The sequence below is a fragment of the Neohortaea acidophila genome, assembly GCF_010093505.1.
Source record: "Neohortaea acidophila strain CBS 113389 unplaced genomic scaffold BDY17scaffold_11, whole genome shotgun sequence".
In the NCBI taxonomy this organism is placed as follows: Eukaryota; Fungi; Ascomycota; class Dothideomycetes; order Mycosphaerellales; family Teratosphaeriaceae; genus Neohortaea; species Neohortaea acidophila.
The window spans coordinates 848,339-870,467 of NW_022985520.1; the positions used below are offsets into that span (position 1 = coordinate 848,339).

The 22,129-nt window shown below is 56.8% G+C and overlaps 14 protein-coding genes across 14 annotated transcripts; 5 read left to right on the forward strand and 9 right to left on the reverse strand.

Annotated features, from left to right (window-relative positions):
- Positions 1-214: 214 nt before the first annotated feature.
- Positions 215-1,512, reverse strand: BDY17DRAFT_257264 (gibberellin 2-oxidase; the record flags this gene model as incomplete). Its single annotated transcript, XM_033731671.1, has 4 exons — positions 215-522; positions 582-1,011; positions 1,059-1,123; positions 1,179-1,512. 4 exons carry the CDS (start codon positions 1,510-1,512, stop codon positions 215-217), a joined length of 1,137 nt encoding a protein of 378 aa, XP_033586290.1.
- Positions 1,513-2,547: 1,035 nt separating this feature from the next.
- Positions 2,548-3,621, forward strand: BDY17DRAFT_313469 (uncharacterized protein; the record flags this gene model as incomplete). Its single annotated transcript, XM_033735711.1, has 1 exon — positions 2,548-3,621. The coding sequence occupies one exon, from the start codon at positions 2,548-2,550 to the stop codon at positions 3,619-3,621; it is 1,074 nt and encodes a 357-aa protein (XP_033586291.1).
- Positions 3,622-3,870: 249 nt separating this feature from the next.
- BDY17DRAFT_327660 (Mss4-like protein) lies at positions 3,871-4,391 on the reverse strand (the record flags this gene model as incomplete). Its single annotated transcript, XM_033737709.1, has 3 exons — positions 3,871-4,134; positions 4,190-4,267; positions 4,326-4,391. 3 exons carry the CDS (start codon positions 4,389-4,391, stop codon positions 3,871-3,873), a joined length of 408 nt encoding a protein of 135 aa, XP_033586292.1.
- Positions 4,392-4,565: 174 nt separating this feature from the next.
- On the reverse strand, positions 4,566-5,910 carry BDY17DRAFT_349221 (ubiquitin carboxyl-terminal hydrolase). Its single transcript, XM_033738164.1, has 2 exons — positions 5,828-5,910; positions 4,566-5,775 (listed from the first exon to the last, which is right to left on the reverse strand). Exons 1-2 carry the CDS (start codon positions 5,863-5,865, stop codon positions 4,830-4,832), a joined length of 984 nt encoding a protein of 327 aa, XP_033586293.1. The 5' UTR covers positions 5,866-5,910; the 3' UTR covers positions 4,566-4,829.
- On the forward strand, positions 5,909-7,025 carry BDY17DRAFT_327662 (uncharacterized protein; the record flags this gene model as incomplete). Its single annotated transcript, XM_033737710.1, has 3 exons — positions 5,909-5,925; positions 6,365-6,937; positions 6,992-7,025. The coding sequence occupies 3 exons, from the start codon at positions 5,909-5,911 to the stop codon at positions 7,023-7,025; spliced, it is 624 nt and encodes a 207-aa protein (XP_033586294.1).
- Positions 7,026-7,509: 484 nt separating this feature from the next.
- Positions 7,510-9,252, reverse strand: BDY17DRAFT_327663 (uncharacterized protein; the record flags this gene model as incomplete). The annotated part of the gene is made up of 1 exon (XM_033737711.1): positions 7,510-9,252. One exon carries the CDS (start codon positions 9,250-9,252, stop codon positions 7,510-7,512), a length of 1,743 nt encoding a protein of 580 aa, XP_033586295.1.
- Positions 9,253-9,601: 349 nt separating this feature from the next.
- Positions 9,602-10,755, reverse strand: BDY17DRAFT_318994 (uncharacterized protein; the record flags this gene model as incomplete). Its single annotated transcript, XM_033736238.1, has 2 exons — positions 9,602-9,910; positions 9,964-10,755. The coding sequence occupies 2 exons, from the start codon at positions 10,753-10,755 to the stop codon at positions 9,602-9,604; spliced, it is 1,101 nt and encodes a 366-aa protein (XP_033586296.1).
- A 462-nt stretch (positions 10,756-11,217) lies between these two features.
- On the reverse strand, positions 11,218-11,856 carry BDY17DRAFT_230550 (uncharacterized protein; the record flags this gene model as incomplete). Its single annotated transcript, XM_033730207.1, has 1 exon — positions 11,218-11,856. A coding segment is annotated over one exon (639 nt), but the record flags the coding sequence as incomplete, so codon positions are not given.
- An 807-nt stretch (positions 11,857-12,663) lies between these two features.
- Positions 12,664-13,518, forward strand: BDY17DRAFT_256936 (uncharacterized protein; the record flags this gene model as incomplete). The annotated part of the gene is made up of 1 exon (XM_033731642.1): positions 12,664-13,518. One exon carries the CDS (start codon positions 12,664-12,666, stop codon positions 13,516-13,518), a length of 855 nt encoding a protein of 284 aa, XP_033586298.1.
- Positions 13,519-13,624: 106 nt separating this feature from the next.
- BDY17DRAFT_327667 (mitochondria fission 1 protein) lies at positions 13,625-14,292 on the reverse strand (the record flags this gene model as incomplete). The annotated part of the gene is made up of 4 exons (XM_033737712.1): positions 13,625-13,957; positions 14,022-14,115; positions 14,181-14,199; positions 14,271-14,292. 4 exons carry the CDS (start codon positions 14,290-14,292, stop codon positions 13,625-13,627), a joined length of 468 nt encoding a protein of 155 aa, XP_033586299.1.
- Positions 14,293-14,471: 179 nt separating this feature from the next.
- BDY17DRAFT_304509 (uncharacterized protein) lies at positions 14,472-17,031 on the forward strand. Its single transcript, XM_033734734.1, has 3 exons — positions 14,472-14,618; positions 14,699-14,750; positions 14,838-17,031. The coding sequence occupies exons 1-3, from the start codon at positions 14,611-14,613 to the stop codon at positions 16,575-16,577; spliced, it is 1,800 nt and encodes a 599-aa protein (XP_033586300.1). The 5' UTR covers positions 14,472-14,610; the 3' UTR covers positions 16,578-17,031.
- BDY17DRAFT_304510 (Spo7-like protein-domain-containing protein) lies at positions 17,032-18,554 on the reverse strand. Its single transcript, XM_033734735.1, has one exon. It carries the CDS (start codon positions 18,460-18,462, stop codon positions 17,044-17,046), a length of 1,419 nt encoding a protein of 472 aa, XP_033586301.1. The 5' UTR covers positions 18,463-18,554; the 3' UTR covers positions 17,032-17,043.
- Positions 18,555-18,976: 422 nt separating this feature from the next.
- Positions 18,977-20,566, forward strand: BDY17DRAFT_318997 (Alpha/Beta hydrolase protein; the record flags this gene model as incomplete). The annotated part of the gene is made up of 1 exon (XM_033736239.1): positions 18,977-20,566. One exon carries the CDS (start codon positions 18,977-18,979, stop codon positions 20,564-20,566), a length of 1,590 nt encoding a protein of 529 aa, XP_033586302.1.
- A 380-nt stretch (positions 20,567-20,946) lies between these two features.
- On the reverse strand, positions 20,947-21,907 carry BDY17DRAFT_327671 (ankyrin; the record flags this gene model as incomplete). The annotated part of the gene is made up of 2 exons (XM_033737713.1): positions 20,947-21,430; positions 21,492-21,907. The coding sequence occupies 2 exons, from the start codon at positions 21,905-21,907 to the stop codon at positions 20,947-20,949; spliced, it is 900 nt and encodes a 299-aa protein (XP_033586303.1).
- Between the last annotated feature and the right edge of the window lie 222 nt (positions 21,908-22,129).

Below are 22,129 nucleotides of genomic sequence, written 5' to 3' on the forward strand. Positions count from 1 at the left end.
ACGCGAAATGAAAATAGATGACGTGAAGTCGCGGAAATGTGGAGCAGTCGCCACACGACGCCAAACCACGTGGCTGTGGTTGGAACGTCTCTCCCCAAGGCTTTCAATGTTACAGTACTTCACCCTGGGTCGGCAATACCTGCACGGCATCATATCGGATGGAGGCAAGGAGATTGTAACACTAGATCACATAGAGCAAAGAATTCTACGGACTCTAATCATAGTAATTCTGCACCTTCAAGCCCTTGAACTCGAAGTTGGTTCCCTCACGCTTGTCCAGAACTGTCTTGTGATGGACGTCCTTGACTCGAGCCCGCACGTACTCGGTCCCAGTAACCACGTGCGCATTCTCATCTTTATCCTCTGCGGTGAGCAGACCAAGTCTGTCCAGAACGGGCGAAGGCACTGCGCGCATGGGTGCATTGTCACCGGGCCTTGAGAAGTATAGAAGGCCTAGGCGAGGGATATCGATCTGATCCTTGGGCGGAGTCACGACACGGTGAATGGTCGATTTAATATATCCTGTGTAGAGTCAGCTATGGTCAAGTAACGGTAAGTTCTCGTCCAAACACTGTCCTGACCTTTGGTAAGGAAGCTCAGGGTATCCGCGGCATTGCACGTAATACCTCCCTTCACAGGCTTGACATACTTCCATTCGCCTTCGGGGGTGCGGATCTGCAGCCCGGCAACGTTTTGAGCGTACAAGAGCGTCAGGGAGCCGAAGTCAGTATGTCCTCCCTTGGAATACGCCTGCGCACGATCCCATTCGTCCTGGGTGCGGACATTGTAAATCATGTATCGCAGGTGATCATCACTTTTACCGTCGTAGTTGTGAAGGTCATAAAGGTAATCCTCCGGGAGTTCCAGGATTATCGCCATCAGGGTGTACAACTTGCGGGCCACTTTCTCATGGAGCTCACGGTGGAAAGACGCAATCTCATCCCAATTCTCCTGGACGACGCGGTGCCGGGGCTCGTCATCCAGCTGTGGAATGGGCTTTTGAACGTTGAGCTACAACCCGTTAGTCGGCGCTGTCAATGAAGAAGCACAAGCCGTACCATCTCAATGTTCTCTTTGATACCAGTGTCGCCGATCCATCGGGAGTTCTCACGGTACCCATAGTCTGACACGCCATTAGCAAAAGTAAACGAAAGCGTCAACGGAAAGTTTGCACTCACACTCGCCCCTCTCAAAATGACAAGGATGCTTTCTCTTCTCCTCCAACGGTTCTTGGAAAAAGGTATTTCCAATGCTGAATTGCCGGAGCACACGCTCATCTTCTATGCCAGTGCCCGTTACGACCCAGAAACCGACGTTGGTGACTGCATCGCGGAGTTGATCGGCGAGAGCCTCCTTGCCGCCGGGCTCATCGAAACGAGACAAGTCGATTTCAACGAGAGGTGCCCAGTCCAGGTCCTCTTTGGTCGGCTCCGGACGGCTCCAGGGCTTGATGGGGATGGTCTTGCTGGTCTCGAGGCCAGATGGCGGCAGTTCGGCGATGGATGGTGCCATGATGGATGTTGTGTGATGTATAGATTCGAGTGTTTCCGATGAGATTGTACTGTAAATCTGTCTTTCCAAGAACGTTTTATCAATTGTGAGGGGTGCAGTGTCGATCAAGTACCTCGACGCCACCGACCTCGGAATGGAGGAGGCGAGCACGCCATACGACGAGCTCAGCGAACCCTGCACATTGATCCCACGTTGCGATGCACGCGAAACATGGCCAAGGCCAGTATCATGCCGATCTTCCCGGGCTGATGAGTTGATCTTACCATCACGCAAGCGATGTCAAAGCGATGAGATGGTGGAGGTGTTGTGAGCCTGCGGTCTTGGCGAAGGGCGGCTGTCGAGCCTGGCATTTCTGTCCCGGGCAGCATTCTCCCCTCGAATCAGCTCGATGTACACGGGGTTGAATCTGCCAGAGAGCGCGATGCTGGTGTTCTATATGTTCGAGAGATGGCATGTCCGTCCAACTGGCCAGCGGTTGAGGGTGCCTGCTGCTGCTCTTCCCCCGATGACATAGGTAACAACGACATTGGGCAAACACGCTCATGCCCGCCATCTCCAGGTTGAAACAATGCACGGCAGCAAAAGGCCGCATGGTCGAATCTCTGCCCTCTGGAAGCCAATGCCGGAAGGCCTCAGAGCAGCCCGTGTCGTGAGGCGCAGGACGGGGAAGCACACGAATCATCACCGCAGAGCAATCGATTCAACAGTCACATGCTTACAGGTGAGGAATTCATTTCTTCACACCCACAAACTTCACACTTCTGCTTCTTCACTTCAAAGAGCCATTTTCACCCTCTCCTTCACAAGTTCTGTCCGCACCGCCACTTCGTTCAGCCCCCAGAGCATAAAGCAGTCCTCGAACGCAGAGATCATTGCAAAGGGCGACACCTATGATAGCGTCGCGAACAAGACAAACGGCGCAGTGACTTACTGGTGTCACACAAACGGCTAAAGCACGCAAGCAACCCGGTGCGATTGGGTTTCACTGAAGCCTCTTCGACCCCTTCAACTGTTCACAAACGCCTGTCCAGCAAGATGGCAAAGACCAAACAGACTGCAAGGAAATCCATGGGGGGGTTTCCGCGTTACCCAACGTACGAACTCCAAGGCGCAGCCCCATCCAGGAATACGGAGCCCAGCATCGCTGAAAATGCGGGCGACGCAGACATCAAAGCGGAGGAGCTGCCCATCGCAGTCGTTCGGCAACGCGACCAGGTGGCCTCGAGAATCATTCAAGACCTTGTACGGATGAAGTTTGGCAGGTCGGCCTCTGGATGTATAGACATAAGAGTCACTACGCTGGACGGTCGGGCGATTCTCGATGTTAGCAACTGTCTGGCGAAGCTCAGTGAGGATCGAGAGTGGGCTCAGGAACGTGGGATCGTTGGAGAGATGCCGTTGCCTGAGCCACTGTCGTGGCCGACAGTCGAAGTGGCACGCGGGTTGAGCACGAGTTACAACACAAATCCGCTTGGCATGGATATCGACCATGTGCAGTGGTCTGTGGACGACATGGCGAAAGCAAAGCAGTTGCTCAAGGAGGATGCAACCGTGTACCGCGATAAGATCATGGGGTTCTATCCGAAATTCGCTCCTACCCGGAGAATCGCGCAGACGCGGTCGAATGTGTCGATGACATCGTTCGCTGCGCAGCGCCTCCGAGTCAACTTCCAGCAGCCACACCAAGCACCACCCGCGAGGGCATTCGCTGCACCAGCCAATCAAGCCAATCTCCAGCACCGAGACCAACCACAATCCGCTGAGACACCTACAACGACAGCATCAACAACGACAACCACCCAGTCGCCGAACTGCCAGATCTCCGTCACGCAAACGACGGAGTCCGGCAACGCCAACCAGAGCACACAGGTCAAGGAGGCGTCGAAAAGAGATACAACAGCTGAGATGGAGGAGCTACGCAACTTCAAAAAAGCCAACAGACGCCGCTTCAAGGCGTGGAAGTCCAAAGAAGCCGACAAGCAAAAGGCACGCGACAAGCTAGCAGAATTGGAGGCGGAGCAGAAGCGCATGAAAGAGTATCTCGCTGATTTGGAAGCTGGTTCGGAGGAGGATGATCAGGATGCTGCAGACAACGAGGAAGGATGGTAACGTAGAGAGAGAGAGCCCGCCGAGCCAATGGAGCGGCTTCGGTTGGAGGACTGAGTGCGGCTGCAATCATACGTTTGCAGAAGGGCACTACTCAGATCAGGCGACAATCAAGTCGTAAGGGTGCCAGCGCGCTAATACCAAGAGTCTGAGGCTACACTTAGCAATTTGGTGCGGTACCTTGATGGAATCGGGCCCTGGGCCCATATCCACCATCAACTTCACCTCACCTCCCCAACTACATTCCTCCCCTCAAGCCTTCGTCTTCTGCTCCGCCTGATGGAAAGCCTCCAAGCAACTTGGCCTGTTCTTCGTGTAAATCTCCTGCACAGGAGGATGGGCATCGAGGAAAGCCTGGTCGTCCAGAGTGCCAGGCTTGAAGATCTTGAATTCAGGCATCGCCTCGGCCTCAACCCACATCAAACAAGAGCAATTTTCGCAATACCCATTCGTAACCTCTTTGCCCGAGTCGCCTTTGCGCGTCCAGGTGCGCGAGGAGCCCGAGAGCACTTTGTACTAAGCGTGTGTCAGCAGAGCGCAGCTGGTGGGTAAGGCGGACGGCGGGACGGACTTTGTCTTTGGGCACGACGCCGTTTGTGCTGCCGTTCATGCCTGCGAATTTCTGGCAGGGATAGCAGTGGCAGACGACCTGGTGGGATTGCGTTATTACCTGCCCTGCTTCACTGTGCCTTTCGTCCACGACTCACAGTTGCTTGTGCATCCTCGGGCACCTCGTAGGTGAAGTCGCCACAGGCGCAGCTTCCTTTAGGCATGTTGTGATGGTTGATGTTGTTACAATGCTGGATTGTAGTCCTGGGTTATTTGGAGGCCAAAGAAATGTTTCTCGTCGGGAAACGGTTCGCCAATGCGCACTTCATGTTGCCGCAGCCTACATCTCCACACCTCAGCCGAACTCGCCTATGACGCAAAGTGGCGGAGGAAACGCCGTGACAGGTCCGAATACGAGCGACTAGAAAACCGAGGAAGAGAATGGTGAGGTTAGTACAGCGAAGATGTAGACTGGCTGGTTTAATTTGAATTGGTGTTCGTCACGTAGCATTCGTTCGGGTTCGGACAGCTATATGAGTGCTGCAGTCCGAGTGCGAGGACTCTCATCAGCAAGAGAAGTCCTCAGGGCGGCCGGGACCAGCACTACTGTGAGAAGCAACATCCCACTATGCATGGGGAGAAGGCGAGCCAGCACCGCCAACTCAGCTCACGTCCATTTCATCCCCACCAACCTGCCCCTTGTTTCGCCTCTCCTCCATCCTCTTCGTAGTCGTCGCCTTTGCATCCTCAATCCACTTGTCATACCCACCATCCTTCACCTTCCCTCTCGTCACGCCCTTCATAACCTCCCCAATGAAGCCCACAAAATTGTGTCTGCGCAGCGCATTCTCCCACCTCCACTCCCTTCTCTTCTGCTCCTCCCTCATCAGCGTTTCCTGATCACCGATTTCCCGCGCTTGAATCCTCCGATCCTCACACATTGCGAGCAAATTAAAGCGAATCTCCGTCTGCGGGTATCGCTCGATCCGCCTCTGTAACACCGGAACCACAGAGTCGGCGAATATCTCCGGCGGACAGGCGCCTTTGTCGCCGTGGCGAATGGGCGCGGGCTGTAGGCCGTCGAGTTCGTAGAGGGTGTCGTTGATGCTGGTGTACGCTATGAAGTGATAGACATCGTCGTCTTCCGTCGCGACTTTCGTCTCGTCGGATACAAAAGGCGAGGAGCGCGCAAAAGAGTTGTGGGTGTCGCGGATCAAGTCCGAGTTGCTGAGTGCCTCGCCGCGGAGATCTGAGGGGAAGGCGGAGGTAAAGTCCTTGAACTCTTGGAGATTCGCGCCGATTTCTACGCCGTCGTCGGCCTTGTTTTTATTGAGAAGGACGGAGAGCAGTGCTTGTGTGCCACATGCGTTTTGTATTGTCTGTGCTGCGAACCAGACCGGCTCGTCTTCTTCTTGTGGGGTTAGGGCGGAGTAGTCGAACTCGCCATCGAGAGGCTTGTCGCGCTGAGGTTTCTCGCCGGTCGGGTATTTGAAGAGGAAGATGACGCCGATGGGGTTGAGGGGTTGTAGGGATTCGGCGTCGAGGGAGAGGAGTTCATCGAACTGGACGTTCTTCACGCCTAAGCTCTCGATGAGGAAGGTGAAGACTCTGGCCACGTTGTTAGTCGCGGTCCATACCGAGGAGATCCGCGCATGCTCACCCCGCGTCCGACTCGATGGTATTCCATCCTGCAGACATTCTGCTTCGTCTCCGGCCTCGTGATGCGTGTGATGGAATGGGAATGAACGTTCGTTGGACGTTTCCCTCGATTTCCCAAACATGACTTCCATAACGGGAAAGGCGGCATCGAAGCTTTGACCAGCAGAAGCACCAGCCACACTGACGTAGATCCAGACGCAAGCCTCAGTGAGGCGGGAGCATGTGACGGCGCGCGTTCCAACTTCTGCAAGCCACCACACCTCTCTCTCTCCTCCCTTCTGCAACACGACCCGAGCCTTGCACTCTGAACGCCAGTAGTACTGTCCTCCATCACCTCACCGACGACAATCGCTCGACGCTAAAGAGCATCAACCATGGCGACATACGCAGACATGGCGGCCAAGGGGCCCAAACAGACCAACGCTGAGGCAAGATACTCTCCCATAGCCTCACATCCACAAAGCTAACCCATTAAACAGAAGTATGGCCTCTGCCATCTCCTATAATGGGCCACCACCCAATTAACCGTTTCCCCCAGAGTCCCCGACCCTATCCCCGAGATCGAACACAGCGACAGCGGCGTCCATAGCATCGATTCCTCCGACTTCTCCGGCTCGCACGAGTCGCACTTCCCCAGCTACGCCGAACAACAAAAGGCGAAAGAGCAGGCAGATGAAGCTGCATTCCAAGCCGAGCGCGCCGCCGACCGCGCCGCGCAAGACGCAAAGGAATTCACCGCCCAAGCCGAAGCCGAACTCCAGCGCCTGGAAAAGGAAGCAGGCACGAAATACGACCAATTCAGCGCGGATGCCAAAGCCTCGTACGAGAAGTGGAAGAAGGAGGCCGACAAGGGCTACCACAAGGCGAAGAAGGAGGTGAAGAAGGATGCGAAGAAGGTGAAGGAGGAGAGCAAGGAGGCCGGCCGCTGGGCGGACAAGAACAAGGAGAATCCCGTGGTGATTGGGAATGTTATCGCCGTGGCTGCGCTTGGTGGATTGTTGGGAATTGGGGCTTATAGGCTTCATCAGAGGAACGAGCTCACGTGGAAGGTGGCGGGTGCGTGGGCGGGGATTGTGGGCTTGTTTGCCGTGGGGGATTACTACGTGTCGCAGTATGTGTGCTGACGACCCCTCGAGACTTGATATGAAAGCTGACCTTGCTCTAGATTCTTCTTCAAGAAGTACCCGCCCAAGCAGTAAGCGATCTTGGTGGACCGGCGGCGTTTCGAGATATCGGTTTCAGAATGATTCACCCATCTTGGCTCTGTATCACAGTGGCTGTCAGACTACATCTACTCTCTTCTCAATGCCGCCCGGGCCCTCCGACTTCCCAATCCTCCCAGATGCGGACCCCGGCGGTGGTGCATCATAGATCTCGTAGTCCTTTCATTGTCGTTTCCAAAACTCCCAATGCTTTTCTTACAACATTTCCCCAAATCCACCACGTTGTACATCGGCTTGCACGCAAAGTGGCGCGCACCGAGATGTAAAACAAACAGACATAGCGTACACGACTCATCCGGGTAGCAGCCAGGCTGGAGCATCTCCTTTAGGCGGTCTTCTGCTTTAGCGATATCAACGCCCTTTGTCTCTTGGATTTTGCGAAAAACTCCGCTCGGCTGATCCCAGCAGTCGTATTGAGACTGTCCGGCTGCCAGAGATGTTCTAAAAAGGAACACACGATTCACGCTCCATCAGCAGTGACTTCGCGCGCGACCTCCTGAAAGATGAGATCCAAATCTCCCCAGGTGGAATGGACGTTGAGATAGCCGTAACTCTCATCGTCCGGCTCGGTCACCAGCTCTACCTCCGACGCCCCGTCATCTGTGAATTCGTCCTTGGGAATGGTGCGCCCGTTGATCCGCAGCGAGCCCGTGAGGCAGGTGGTGTGCACGTTCGCCGGCCAGCCCACGGGGTAGGTCAGCGACGTGGACCCGAAGCCGGAGAAATGGTCGGCCTGGATGGAGGCGGCGTTGTCGAGGGCCTCGGGCGGGACGACGACTTTCATCTCGCCGGTGTCGGTCGAGGTCTGCAGGGTTCGTATGTCGGAGTTGCTGGGTTCGAGCGGGGTGATGGTCACGTCGATGTCGCCGCTCAGGGCCTCGAGGCTCACGGCATCGTGGAAGCTGTAGCTCCCCGTGATCTTGCCCGTCCACGTTTCCACGGAGATGGAGGCGGCGCTCAGCGCGGCGTGCACGGCGCCGTATTGGGAGGCGATTCGCGTGGAGTTTTCCACGTTGAGCAGGAAGTTGTTGTCGCTTGCTGCTAGATTTGCCGGCGACTGCTGGTGAAAATTCAAGTACTTCAGGTCCACTTCCCAGTTCACGGGGCTGTAGCGCTGTGGCACGTAGATGCCAACCCACATATCCATACAGGGAGTTTGGGAAACAATCTCCGCCTCCGACGAGGCTGACAGGACTGGGGTCTGCAACCTCACGATCTGGCCATGCTTCACGAACCGGATCTTCTCCGTTGTCCAGCCCTCGGTGGTAGCAATGTTGATTCGGACCGTGATGGCGGCGTCTCGCGCATCGGCACGCTGGGGCGTTTCCATGAGGACAACATTGCCGGAGATGAGCGCCTTCTTCCAATCTCGAGGATCGTCGTGGAATGTGCCACCGATATGAAGGCCGGCGGCGTCATCCGACGTCAGGTCACCTTCCTCGAATGTGAAGTAATCCAGATCGTCAAAGGGAATCTCTACGTACTCGCTGAAGCTGTCGAAGCGGCAGTGCTCGGTATTGGGGTGGTCGTGGGAAGGATTGCGAATTTCATCTGGGAGTCGGGTGTAGTCGGGATGTAAAATGTTGTTGCGTCGTCGGGGTACTGAGACGACGATTGCACAGGCAATAATTAGAGTCAATAGGAGCAAGAGAGCGCTGCGCTGGGCCATGCGAGTGAAGCGGAGAGACGGTGGCCGGCCGTGTCGGATTTGGTCGAGCAGGGTTGCAAGGCGGTGTTTGATATCTTTCGACCGCTTGTGGGAAGATGCTGGAGAGTACGCCAGGGAGTCGTCGTAGTGCATGAGCGGCTCAAGCACCTCAAACTCCTCTGCAGCCGTAGAGCTTCGCTCGTCGTCTGTTCCTTCGCGCACCCCGTCCCGCTCCGGGTGGCGCCTGGCCGTCGTGGCGGCATAGTAATCTGGCGGAGCCGGACCCGCATCTAGTATGGGGAGAGATCGTTCGTCTGGCCAGCCAGGCGAAGCGACTGGACTTTCCGCAGGCCCATCGAACGCAGAAGAGCCCTGCGCGACCTCCAACGCCTTTGCTGCTTGCGCGGCTGCGGTGCTCGGCGCGAAGGCGTCGGGCTCTGCGTTGGGAGAGGAAGCGTTATGTCCTTCATCGTATAAAGACTCGTCGTCCACGCCGCTATCTTCCGCGATGGAAGAGAGGTCATCGGGCGTGTCGAGGTCGGTAGTAGTCGCCATGCAGGACTGTGAACCGCCCTCAAGGGCTCATGCTGTATCGCTCAAACGCCTGGGGATGCACGAATGCAGGTGCTAAAATGATGTGAAGATGCGGATATCTGTGAAATGCCTCCCGTCGCATTAAGATTTGATGTGTATGTAGGACGATGTTAAGAATAGAGGTGTGGTCCCTGCCAGGCAGCCACATTGGGCGGTTGGGGCGCAGGCTTGTGGCGAAGTTTTAGGGCAAGGCTCAAGCGGGAGAGCGTCGTGCGGCTGACGAGAGGACAATGAATCGGAGTCGCCAATCAATCTACAGATTCGAGCTGGATTATTGCTACGGATACCTTTGCACATCCAGATCGTGACTTTACAATTTACTCTTCGGCTTCGGCCCATCGTCCTTGGCCAACTCAACCACCAACTTTCCAAACTGGCTCGCGCTCTTCATATCCTCGAACAGACTGTTGATGCCGTCAAAGTCATCGATGCCTCCGCTGGCCACCCGCGACACCGCCGGGTACACTTTGTTCTTCCGCACAAACGCGACCATGTCTGCAAACTCCTTGCGCGAGCCCATGGTGGAGCCGCGGATTTCGATGTTCTTCAGTACGGCAGGCATCACGAAGTCCATTTTGGGGGAGACGGTCATGCCGTAGACTGAGACAATGCCGCCGGCCTGGAGTAGGTTAGTATGTTGATTAGGAATGTGTTGATTCTGCGGGAACCCACCTTGAGAAGCTTGGCCGCCTTGGTCACGATGTCACCGCCTGCTCCATCGATAATGGCGTCGAACAACGGGCGGTCCTTGGGCAACTTGCTCAACAGCTGCTTGTCCCAATCCTTTTCCTTGTAAATCACACCGTCCTTTGCTCCGAGCTTCTTCGCCTTGTCAATCTTCTCCTGATTGCCGCTGGTAACAAAGACGTTCGCTCCAGCAGCAGAAGCAAACACCAGCGCCATCAGCGCCACCCCACCACCAATGCCCGTAATCAAAATATTGTGTCCCTTCTTCGCATTCGCAGACTTGGTCATCGTCGCCCTCCACGCCGTCAGACCAGTCAAGGGCATGGCAGCAGCCTCCACGCTCGAAAGATGCTCGGGCGCCTCCTCCAACTCGCTCGCGTCAATCGTCACAAGCTCCTGCAGAGTCCCCACGGGATTCATCCTCGTCCCGCCCATGATAGAATACCCCGTCTTGGCCTCAGGTCCTTCCGGATCATCCTTCCATCCCGTCCCCGGGTTCAGAACCACCCTCTTCCCCTTCCACTTCTTCGCCGCATCGCCCGATCCAGTTTGCACGACTACGCCGCAGCCATCTGCGAGCAGGGGGACACCGAACTTGATGCCGGGGTACAGGTGCTGGCGCAGGAAGAGGTCGCGATGGTTGAGCGCGGCGGCGGAGATCTTGACGACGACTTCGTTGTCTTTGGGCTTCGGCTCGGGCACGTTGATTTTCTCAAGCGGGTAGTACACTTTGCCCGGCTTGCCCTCGATCTGGCGGATGGAGATTGCGGATGGCATTGTGGGGATAATGCGTGCTATAGCAATGCAAGATGAAGGAAAGATTGATCTCCGCGAAACATAAGATACATTGGCCGATGATGTCGTCCCCGGCTTTCTCCACCGAGCTCTGGCCCTCCCTCCCAACCGAGGCTCCGTCACCCGGGAATTCGACTTTTATTCCCGGGCTCTCACGTATTGGCCTCCTCCAACCACGCGTCTCGTCCTGAACAACCAGCACACAGCCTTGCCGTACTCTTGTCATGTAAGTGAGGGCATTGCGGCCGGGATAATACTGAAATATGGACGTCTCCGTCCCGCCAGTCGCGCGAGCATAACTCCTCTACCGCACGCTCATAGCATATACCGCCACACCAAATTGCCCACAACTGCCCCGACACCCACCACCATCCCCAAATTGATCAGCGAATTCTTCGCCGCCTTCCCAAACGCAGCAGGAAAAGTCCTCTCCAACGTCGCCGCTTCATTCAGACGCGGAAACGGCACATCGGGCACCGGCTTGCCCAGATACTTACACAAAGGCTCCCATCCAGACCCGAGCCGAAACTCCAGCATCTTCTCCGCCGGCACCGCGGCTCGAATGTCGGCGTAGTGCTTCCTGTAAACCGCCAGAGCGTTCTGCTTCGCTCCCGCGGCGCTGGCGTGTCCCGTAGAGGCGAGGATCCACCCTCGCCCTGCGCTGATGACGCGCCCGTACCAATACGGATCGGTGAAGCGGAGAACGTGCGTGCTGATGGGGTGTAGCACGCCGTCGAAGAGGACGGCGATGCTCTTTAGCCACGTCTCCTCGTTGCGCTCTACGAGCACGATTTTGGCGTCGGGGTAGGCTTCGATAAGCTCTTTCCAGAACAGGGCGCAGGGGTTGTCTGTGACGGCGCTGTAGTCGCCGAGCAGTTGGTCGAAGGCGTGTTTGTAGTCGAAGGGGATGTTCTCTTTGTTGTGGAATTTGGCCGCCAGCAGTTCCTGCCATATGTCGGCGTCGCGGACGTTGGCGAAAATGTTGGAGAAGTGGTAGGTGGTGTAGCCGAGGGTCTGCAGTGCCGTATGCATGGATAGTGTGCCGGTCCGTGAGTAGCCTAGGGCAAGCACTTGCATGGGGACGGTACGGGTGCGGTTGTGCCTGTCAATGCCTTGATCTGGGTTGAGCATGACGGCCCACGCGCCTAGGCGCTTGTAGTCTTCTGGTGTTGCCATGGTGGGAGATTGACAATTGGAGTATGAGTGAAGGGAAATGGAAAGTGGATATGGAAACCTCAGATGAGTAGAGGAAATGCAGGCGAGTGCTTACATGTAGATGTAATCTTGCTTTGTAAAAGGTGTATCCAGTTCCCTTCGGGGCTCAGTAGGGCATGCTTACACCCTAAGTCTTCAGCCGCACCGGTTGATGGAAATCGAATGTAGTATTTGGGTGGCCTGATTAGGGTCGAGGCTGGATTCTCCGAAACTGCTTGGTAATCAAGGAGCATAGAGACCGGACGCAGAAGCGCAGCATTGCTCATTTTGAGGCATATGCACGACCACGTGCAATATGCTGTGTAACGACAGTTGCTGCGCGTGCCTGCAGAATGGGTCACACGACAGCGGGAGGCTGTATAGTTCGGGAAAACACATGAGCGCTGGTGAGACGAGAACTCTACGTCCTTTGAATTTCGGCCGCGTCCCGTGAACGAGGAGAGGAGAGGGAGGATAGTGAAAGGTCGCGAGTTACCCCAGATCTGCTCCTTCCTGAAGCGGAGACTTCGGAAAGAGGGCAGGTTGCGTCATTTAAGCTTTGCTTATCATTGATGACCTCCGAGGTCGCGTCAACTGACCTCCTTCCTTCCGTCCACGCGCAGTCAACAACTTCACTTCCCTCCGACTCATTCCAACCGCGTCGCGTCAATTCCACTCACACTCTACTCCCTCACAATGGCTTCCACCATCCCTACATCCTTCCTGACCATCCCCTGCGAGCTCCGCAACTCGATCTACATCCACGTCTTCACCCCCACTCTCACTCGCACCTCTCCACCCATCACAGCAGACACCAGTCCAGACCCCATCGCCCAAGCCCTGAAACCACAATACGACCACGACGCCTTCAAATCCGAGCGCTCCCCCGATGGCCAACTCCAAGTCCTCCGCACCTGCAGACAAATCCACAATGAAGCCCACCTGCTCGCGCAATCCATGGCCAGCTTCCACGTCGTCGGCGAAGCCTCGCACCCCGACGCCTTCCGCGAGCAAATCTCGCAGCTCCGCAGCACCAAAGTCTCCGCCATCCGCAACATCACCATCACCGCGCGCATCTCGAAGCTGCGCGCCATGAACGAGGCGTGGGCTGGTCTGCCGTTCGGGAACCCTTCGCTGTTCCTCGATGTTCTTACTGTTGTTCCCAAGCGGCCGGATGCGATTTACTCCGCTTACGCGGATATTGCGTACCATGCGCAGGCGCATACGCTCGCGCATACCTTTGCCGAGACGTTCAAGGGGCTGCGCAACGTGCGGACGGTGGTGGTGAAGAACGAGGGCTGCTTTAATGAGTTCTTCTGGGGCCTGGTGTACAAAGGGGTGATTTTCAGGCTGTGGAACTGGGGCGGGTTTAGTTGTGGAGTGAGGTTTGATGAGGGCGAGACCGAGGGGCAGGAAGAGGGGGGTCAGTGGTTTCGAGTGTGGTTCAGCGATGATGCACGTGGAGGCAACGATGTCGGGCATGAGATGCACAAGATTCTGGGGGAGGGAAAGATCCTGCCGGAGCCCGTGGTTCCTGCTCCTATCTTTTAGAGGGGGCTGTCAAGCAGACTCGTCGTATGATGCCCTTCACGTCAATTGTCCGTTATCCTAGTAATGCCGTGGTCGTATTCATGTCCATAGGTTCAACACCATCTCATCATCTCTTCCTCTGCGCCCCCTTCACCAACAATCCCACCCCAACGGCAGCCGCAGCAGCGAGCCCCCCCACAATCGCAACGCCCATCAGCCCCTCCTTGGCCACCTTGTCATCAATCAACTGCCGCAGACTCTGCGCCTGCATATTCCCGCCCTCCAACTCCAACAAGCTGTCATTGTACCGCCTGGCCTCCGCGTAGTTTCCAAGCTTGTAATTCCCGAGCGCGAGGTAGTACAGACACTCTCGTCTCCGATCAGGGCTGGCGCGGAAGATGTCCGACAGCAGACGCACGCCTTCTTGCTGGTCGTGGCGCGAGGTGGATTTGATGAGGCCCTGTGTGTGGGGAGTCCTATCAGTGGCTGTTTGATGGGAGGTTCGTGTTGGGTAATTGACCCACCCATGCGTAGTTGAACTTTGTCTGGAGCGAGACGTATTCGCCTTCTTTTTCGAACTGCGCGCGCAGCACTTGCAGCTCGGCGGGTTTCAGGGGACTGTGTGGAGGGGATGGATCAGCGAAGGTGGCAATGGAGGGGCCATTCGTGTAGGAAAGACGTACGCTTCAGCATCTGCGGCATCTGGGAGCCAGAGCATCGAGAGGTTAGCGCGCGTGCAAGGGAGAGGGATGAGGGTGTTGTGCAATCCTTACACGGGAGGTTATCGTTCGCCATGGTCGTGAGTTCCTTTGTTGGAGTTGGATGAGATTACAGCAAGGCAAGAAGTTTGGGAAACACTTGCCCGCTTACGCCACATCGTCAGGCGCCGGGGAGCGGAGCGGAGCCCACCTTGATGTGGCGGTGCGAATTGTGGAGACGTCACTTCACAGCCTGTCGCCTGAAGTTCAGCTGCTGCATTTCTCAACATGGCATGAGTCTTCTGCGATCCCTCCAATTTTCCCCATGTAGACTTCCATTTCCACCAGGCTCTTTTGGCTCCTGGATTACGACGGCAGAGTCCCCCTGCAGAACGGGCGCGGTGTTCAAGCCGACATGGTCTAGTAAGTCATCTCAGCCGCCAACGACATGCGTTACGTGATGGCCCCATTCGAAACAGACGATTTCGCTGACACGCTCGCAGTTGTGGGAAACCATCGAGCGCTTGTCATGCATGTCGACAGCGTAAAACACGGGTATGTCATCTGATCGCTCGCCTTCTGCATGGGGAGAAGCCATGGTCTGTATCCTGCTCGACCCCTCAGCTTACATGATATGCGCAGTGCGACGCTCTTCCAAATGGATGCACGCAATGCAAACGAGCCAAAAGACAATGTCCCGGCTACCGCGTCCAGTCAGATCTAGTCTTCCGTGACCAGAGCGCCAATGTGATCAAGAGAGCCAAAGCACAGGAACGCAAGAGGAGCGTGAAGTCGGAGTCACCGTCAAGCAATGCTTCTCCAGCACCAGACACTGACGACTCCATCATTCTCGACTCCGAATCCCAGGATGGAGAAGACCTCGAACTTGTCGTTCGGGGCTTACCCCCAATGCTGTCCCTCCAGCCTGAAGTTGAAAACATGGCAACTTGCTACTTCAACAGCAACTATTCCGTGGGCATCACCGTTCCCGGTCATGGAGAGTTCAACAGCGTGACCGTCTCACTTATCTGGGACCTGATGGATCCCGTTCTTGCAACATCGATCAAGGCGACCAGCCTTGCATCCTTTGGACATCACGTTCGCAGCGACGAGTTGGCCAAGAGTTCACGTGTCGAGTACACGAAAGCCCTCAAGATGACCAACGCCGCTCTGAGCTCGCCTTCACAAGTCAAAAAAGACAGCACGCTGGTGTCGGTCATCCTCCTTGGACTCTACGAGATGATCACGGGCCGCAATCAGAAATCCATGAAAGACTGGGCGGCGCACGTGCGCGGGTCCAGCGCGCTGCTGAAACTCCGCGGCGTCGAACAATTCGAGTCTCCTATCGGGCGGCGCATCTTCATCCAGGCGGCCACCAGCATCCTCACAAGCTGCCTGCAGCGAGATATGAAACCCCCCCAACACATCATCGACATGACGCGCGAGTTAGAAGCGATGGCTGCCGACCCTAGATTCCCCGAGTATATGCGCCGCGGCACTCGCATCTTCCAAACCAACCTAGCTTTCGCCGATTTCCAGTACAAAGTCAACCGCGGCATCATGAGCGACCTCCGCACGATCGTCGATACCGCGCTCGAACTCGATGCGCCGTTTGCCGACCTCTACGCCAACCAGCCCCCAGATTGGAGCTACGTGGCGTACGTCGACAAAGACTTCGATCCGGACATTGTGTACAACGGTCGATACCACGTCCACTGGGACACGTGGGCATTAGCACTGTGGAATATGATCCGCCTCTTCCGCATCATGATCCATCAGCACATCCGTGGCGCGCTGCTCAAAGGCCTCGCGATGAATCCGCCCATCTTCACGGCGGCGGAGGACTACGCGCAGCTCGAGCGATCGATGAACATGATCTATCAAATGCAAAGCGACATCCTCTCCAGCGTGCCTCAAGCTCTCGGCTACGTGCGCAAAACGAGCGTCTGGCGCGAAGCGACCCCCGAAAGCGGCGTGCCGGCATCTTTCGAACCCGTTTTCTCCCCAGCGTACTTCCCTCCCCTCTCATCCCCCGAACCAATCGTCTCCTCCATCGCCGCAATCTGCAGTGCGACTCCGTCCTCTTCCTCCTCCTCCTCCTCCTCCTTCAGCAGCTTCATCTACGGAAGCCCACCCGCCGATAACGCCAGAACACACGTCTTAACCAAATCGCCCTCTGGCCCCTCTAGCAACGCTTTCGCCCTCCTCTGGCCTCTGTGGTATACTGGCTTCATGGAACTGGCTACGGATGATGTGCGCAAGTATGTGATGGGTAATCTGCGCCGCATCGGGAATGAGATGGGGATTCAGCAGGCTTTTGTTTTGGCAAGGACGATTGAGACGAAGACGGAGCCCAAGGTGTGGCAGGAGGATGAGAAGTGAGGGAATGTGGATTTGGATAAGAGGTTGGGGGAGTGCAGGCTCTCCGAATCTTCTCGATGTCCGGAGGATATAATACTATGCCAACACGGCAAGGTCGAGAGCTCGCAGGCGCTATGAGACGGGGATGATCGAGGCCTCTCGAAGCGGAGCTGGGCTGGTGCTTGTCTACTGTCCGGCAGTGGCAGAATGCCGTGAGCTCGAGGACATCCTCTCCAGACTCGCTGGGGGCATCAGGCCTGGCCATACCGCAGCGTTACAGTACGCGACGAGAAGGCGCGTGCTAAATCTGCTGCACAGCCTCGTAGCCGGAGAGCGTTTGGAGGCGGTAAGAATGAAAGCCAACAGAGGATCTGTGGCGATGCAGAAATGGACAGAACGATGAGACATGTGTGTAACAGTCTATCATGTAGTCATAGCAAGACGGAAGCCCCCTTCAAGGATATAGAATGTACACATCTAATTCACATCACGCCTCAGGAGGCTCGACTTTGATCTCGACGCCCCCGTCCGCATCGTCCTTCTTAAGCGGCACACTCTCCTCGCTCTCCTTTGACGAAATGCTGATGGTGCTCGCCCGCTTCTCCAGCGGCCGCACGACCTCGTCGTTCTGCAGAACTGTTCCTGAGGCTGAAAGACGGCTCGAAGGCGGCGCGGCGAGCTTCTTTAGTCGCGTCTTCTGCGAGCCGGTACTACTGCCTCTTCTCGTCCGTTCCCGCTCACCCGGCTTCCTAGGCCGACCATGTGGCGAATCTGGGTCGGGAGTGGGCGTTGTAGAGCGAGAGGAAGATCGGGAATGGGAATCGGCGCGATCAGCCGGATGGCGAAGCAGGAGGGAATTCTTCCTTCGTTCCTTGACCGCCTCGTGCGAGACGCGGGGCCGCACGGCAATCTTCTCCAGCTCGATTTGCCGTCGGCTCTTCCCTGCGTTGCCGAGCATTGCCATGCGGTTCCAGCCTCTCCAGCCCGTCCACCAGAGCCATCCGCCTTCGCGCCGCGCGACTTCGCGGATGCGCGCGTGGTAGAGTTTGCGCAGCTCGGCGCGGCGCGCGTTCTCGCGCTCCCAGTATTCGAGTCGGTATGTTTCCCAGCCTTCGCGGAAGTCGGGGGAGAAGGGTTTCGGGAGGAGGAGGACTTTGAGCACGTCGCCGGAGGGCGCGATGTCCTCTTCTACCAAGCCGTGGCGACTGGCGTGGTGGTTCCAGTGCTGTTCTTTCCCTCCGCCTCCTGTCGCCTCGATGTCTTTTGGTAGAACTTGAAACTGCACTCGGTCGTCTCGGAACCAGCCTAGAGGATCCAAGACGCCCAGCCATCCCCAGAGCTCCATGAAAAAGGAATCGCGCACGACGACGACCTTCATGTTGAACCCGCGCAGGCCGCGATTCGTCGTACCTACGAATTTCCGTGGCCACCGTACTCCGCGCTCGTACATCCCTGTTCCCCAGAAGAGACACAGCGTCACGATGCCCGAGCACCAGCCCAGCTTCTCAATCGTCTCAATGGCCCAGTACACGCTACCACCCACGCCGGAGCCATCTTCTCGTGGGCGGAAAAAGAGGAGGTAGGTGAAGGTCCAGTTCCATAGGAGGAGAGTGAGCAGCAGGAGGAGATTGACGCGTAGGCGCGCGCGGAGACTGAGGTACTGCAGGCGCAGGGAGGACTCGAGGATGAGGAGATTGAGGTAAATTTGCGGCGGGCTGGAAGGGAGGGCGTCGCGGGGGTCGGTGATGGTGCTGCTGTGCGGGAGTTGGGGGGCGATGGGGCGGTTGGTGTTGGTGGTGTTGGTGGGCGAGGAGGCTTTGGCTGATGCGGCGATTTGGGCGGGGGAGACGTTGGGCGGCGGCACGCCTTTGACGATTTGGTCGAGTTTGGACTCGGAGGTTGCCATGGTCGGGGCCGGGCGGGGTGTGTTACATGGCTGTGGTGGGTTGAGGTGGGTGTGGTTGGTGGTAAGAGGTCAGTTGATGTTGTGGATGCGGGTGCAGTCAGGCGACGCCGCGGAGACAAGCTAACGGTAAGTTTATGTCCGCGTCTGGACTGGCGTCATTGTGCTTCTGCCTCGACGCGCTAACGAGAACATCATCTGCAACATCGTTTCTCGCCTGCCTGATGGACGGCCTTGTAACTCTCTCCGTCGCCGTACGCTTCTGATCTCCGGCGGACTTACCACCCTTTTCTCCCTACCCCGTCCACCAAAGTTGGCTGTCTTACTCTCCCGCTCCGCTGGAGCCTCCGCCCTTACTCTTCCCGCCACGTTGCGTTCAACATTCTTCCTCGCCGCCCTCCTGCCTTGGACGAGTATCTCTCCCCTCGCACGTACTTCCCACTACTCGACCATGGCATCCACCGACTCCATCGACGACCCTGCCGCACGGGAAGGAGGAAGCGCAGGAGGCAAGCCGATGCTCGCTCGCCACCGCGCAAAAGACGATCCCAGCAACGCCAACACTTCCACCCCAGACGGTAAACGAAGCTGGTTCTCACTTGGCTACAAAGAGGGCTTCAATCAATGGTGGGCCAACTTGTCACCCGCCCAGACCGAGCACCGCGTCCTCTCCTTCGTCCCGCATCTTCAGAAACCCCCGACTCACACTCAGACTGGATCCGCGCCACCGAGCCTCAAGGGCAGCACAACAGATGTGAATGGGCAGATTGTTGATGGAGACAACGTCGTGGACACCAGGCGATCCAAAGAGGCGGCGCCCGTGCGGACGAGCAGTTTGAACGATCCCTGGGGTCCTAGACAGTGGCACAGCAAACTTGTGCCGCTCGACAATTCCGAACCCAATAAAGGAAAGGGCAGATTCCTCAACGAGTTCTCCGTCGAGAGAATGGGAGAGGAAACGACAAATTCCCTCGTCATGCTGCATGGGTATGGAGCCGGGCTGGGCTTCTTCTACAAGAACTTCGACGCGCTGTCGCGCCGGCCGCACTGGAAATTATACGCCTTGGATCTCCTAGGGATGGGAAGGAGTTCGCGACCACCGTTTCGCATTAATGCAAAAGATCGGGAAGGCAAGGTGCGAGAAGCGGAGAACTGGTTTGTGGATGCGCTGGAGGAGTGGCGGATCAAGCGCGGGATTGACAAAATGACGCTGCTGGGCCACAGTCTCGGCGGGTACATGGCCGTCTGCTACGCGCTAAAATATCCCGGCCACCTGAACAAACTCATCCTCGCTTCGCCCGTGGGGTTCCCCGAAGACCCATACGCAGTGAGCGAAGCCCTACCCGAGCCAACCGACGGTACAGTCCAAAACGAAGTCCTCCAATCCTCCAATGAGACAACAGCAGCAACGAGCAACGCCAAACCACCTCCAAGACGCCTACCCAAATGGGTCAGCACGCTGTGGGACGCCAACTTCTCCCCTTTCACCTTCGTCCGTCTCGCCGGCCCTCTCGGGCCTCGCCTCGTCTCAGGCTGGACAACACGTCGCTTCGGCCATCTACCGCCGGAAGAAGCGCAGGCACTGCACGACTACTCCTACTCCCTCTTCCGCCAGCGCGGCAGCGGCGAGTACGCGCTGACTTATGTGCTTGCACCCGGCGCTTTCGCGCGCAGCCCACTCATTCGCAGAATCCAAGGCGTGGGACGACAATTCCTCGAACCGAAACCCACGCCTACACCCGACAACGCCGCATCGTCTCCTCCATCCACCCAAACTCCTACTACTACTTCCGCATCACCGCAAACCGCTTCTCCCCGTGAAACAGGCATCCCCGTAGTGTTCATCTACGGCGACCACGACTGGATGGATCCCGCGGGTGGGCGCGCAAGTCTAGAGAAGATCGCGGCGGAGAAGCACAAGGCTTTGCTCAACGCTACGACGCGCGAGAAGGCGCTCGAGAATGGGGATGCGCGGGTGGAAATTGTGAAGAATGCGGGGCATCATGTGTATCTTGATGGCTGGGAGGAGTTTAATCAGTTGATGGAGAGGGAGATGCAGGATGTGGAGAAGAGGCAGCGGAGGTTGGAGGGGGCGAAGGGGGAGTGAGTTTGACGTTTGTGTGCATGATGGGCTTTCTGAGCGTTTTTAGCTGGCGTGGGTTGCGTTCCTGGCTAGATTGCAGATATAGATGGTAGATGACTGAATTGTCAGGTATAGATCCGAGATATCATCCATTGCTCGCTTCAAGAGTCGCTTCGCCTTGGCATAGACAAGCGCTTTGCAAAGGAGCGCCACGGCTTTGTCCTTCGGATCAAGATCGCCGCTGGGCTCTGCCATGCGCTTTATGATGCTCTCCCGCTGCCATGCCTTCCTTCGACACCCTGAGATGATGGTGTCAAGTCCGATCCTCGCAAACGAAGCAGTCACCAGCCTCGCTACGTCTGTGGGAATTTTTTCTTCAGTCGGATCCTGTGCGCACATGGGTCTCACGGAACGAGACGGTGCAGGTGCCTCGCAACGGCTTGATGGCCATTGGCTTCTGCCCTTTGATACGGCAAGAAACCCAGCGAATCATGGACCGTCGCATCAGCGCCGTGATCGAGCAGTAGTTTCATGACGACGCCGTCTCCCTGAGCTGCCGCGTCATGCAGCGGCGTCCCGAGGCCGAAGGCTTTCTGCAGGGCGAAGCTCTTTGGTTGCGTTTCGTACATGAGAAGATTGACAGGCGCGCCCTTGTGTAAGAGGTAGGCGACTACTTCCGCGCGGTCGTCGCGCTCGCGCCAAATGGCGTAGTGCAGTAGTTGGCCTTGCGTGACTTTGCCGCCATGCTCGAAGAAGAGCTGGATGACTTCGAGTAAGCCGTATTGGACTGCAGCCGACAGGGGGGTGATGTCGAGCACGCAGCCGGCGTTTGGATCCGCACCATGGTCTAGGAACCAGGAACAGAGGTCAAAGTCCTCGGCGGCGAATCTGGAGACGTGGGGGTGTGAGTACGCACGAACTTAAGAGCGTTGGGCACAGATGTACTTACGCAAGAGCCGGAGGAACAGACCACTCCGTCTGGGTATTCAAATCCCACCCGTATCTAACAAAGAGCTCAAGAATCGCCCGCGCTCTCTTGACGGTAGCAAGTCGCACGTGGCTTGGGCCAATCTGGACGCCTTCGGCTAAGAGGTACTCGATGACCTTTGCGTGATTGCCGTGCAAGGCCAAGATCAGAGCGCTTCCCGGACGCCTGAGCCATCCAGATCCCACGTCGGTGCGGGAGAGAGTGGTGAAAGCCTCCTTTGCAGCGACCAGGTTTCCACTGCTTGCGGCATGCTCTATCTTGGACACGAGGAGAAGACAGAGTGGACTGGTTGCTTGAACGGCGTAGGCATCATCTCCCGCGCTCACCGAATCGAAATCCAATCCTTCGATGGGGTCCATGCTCTGTAGAGCCGCCATCGGAGTTATTCATGCATGTTCAGATGGATCTGAAGGGGAAGAGGTGGTTGAGAGAGGACGTAACTTTGCGCTGTGGTGCGCAATGTGAGGGCGAAGAGCAACGACACCTGCGGGGCAAAAGTAAATCCGGTTGGCCGCCGTCGGAATTTGGGTACGTCGGGTCGGGTACATGCAAGTCATGTAGCTCGTCACACAGACAACCCGCTCATCTGGTCGAGCTGG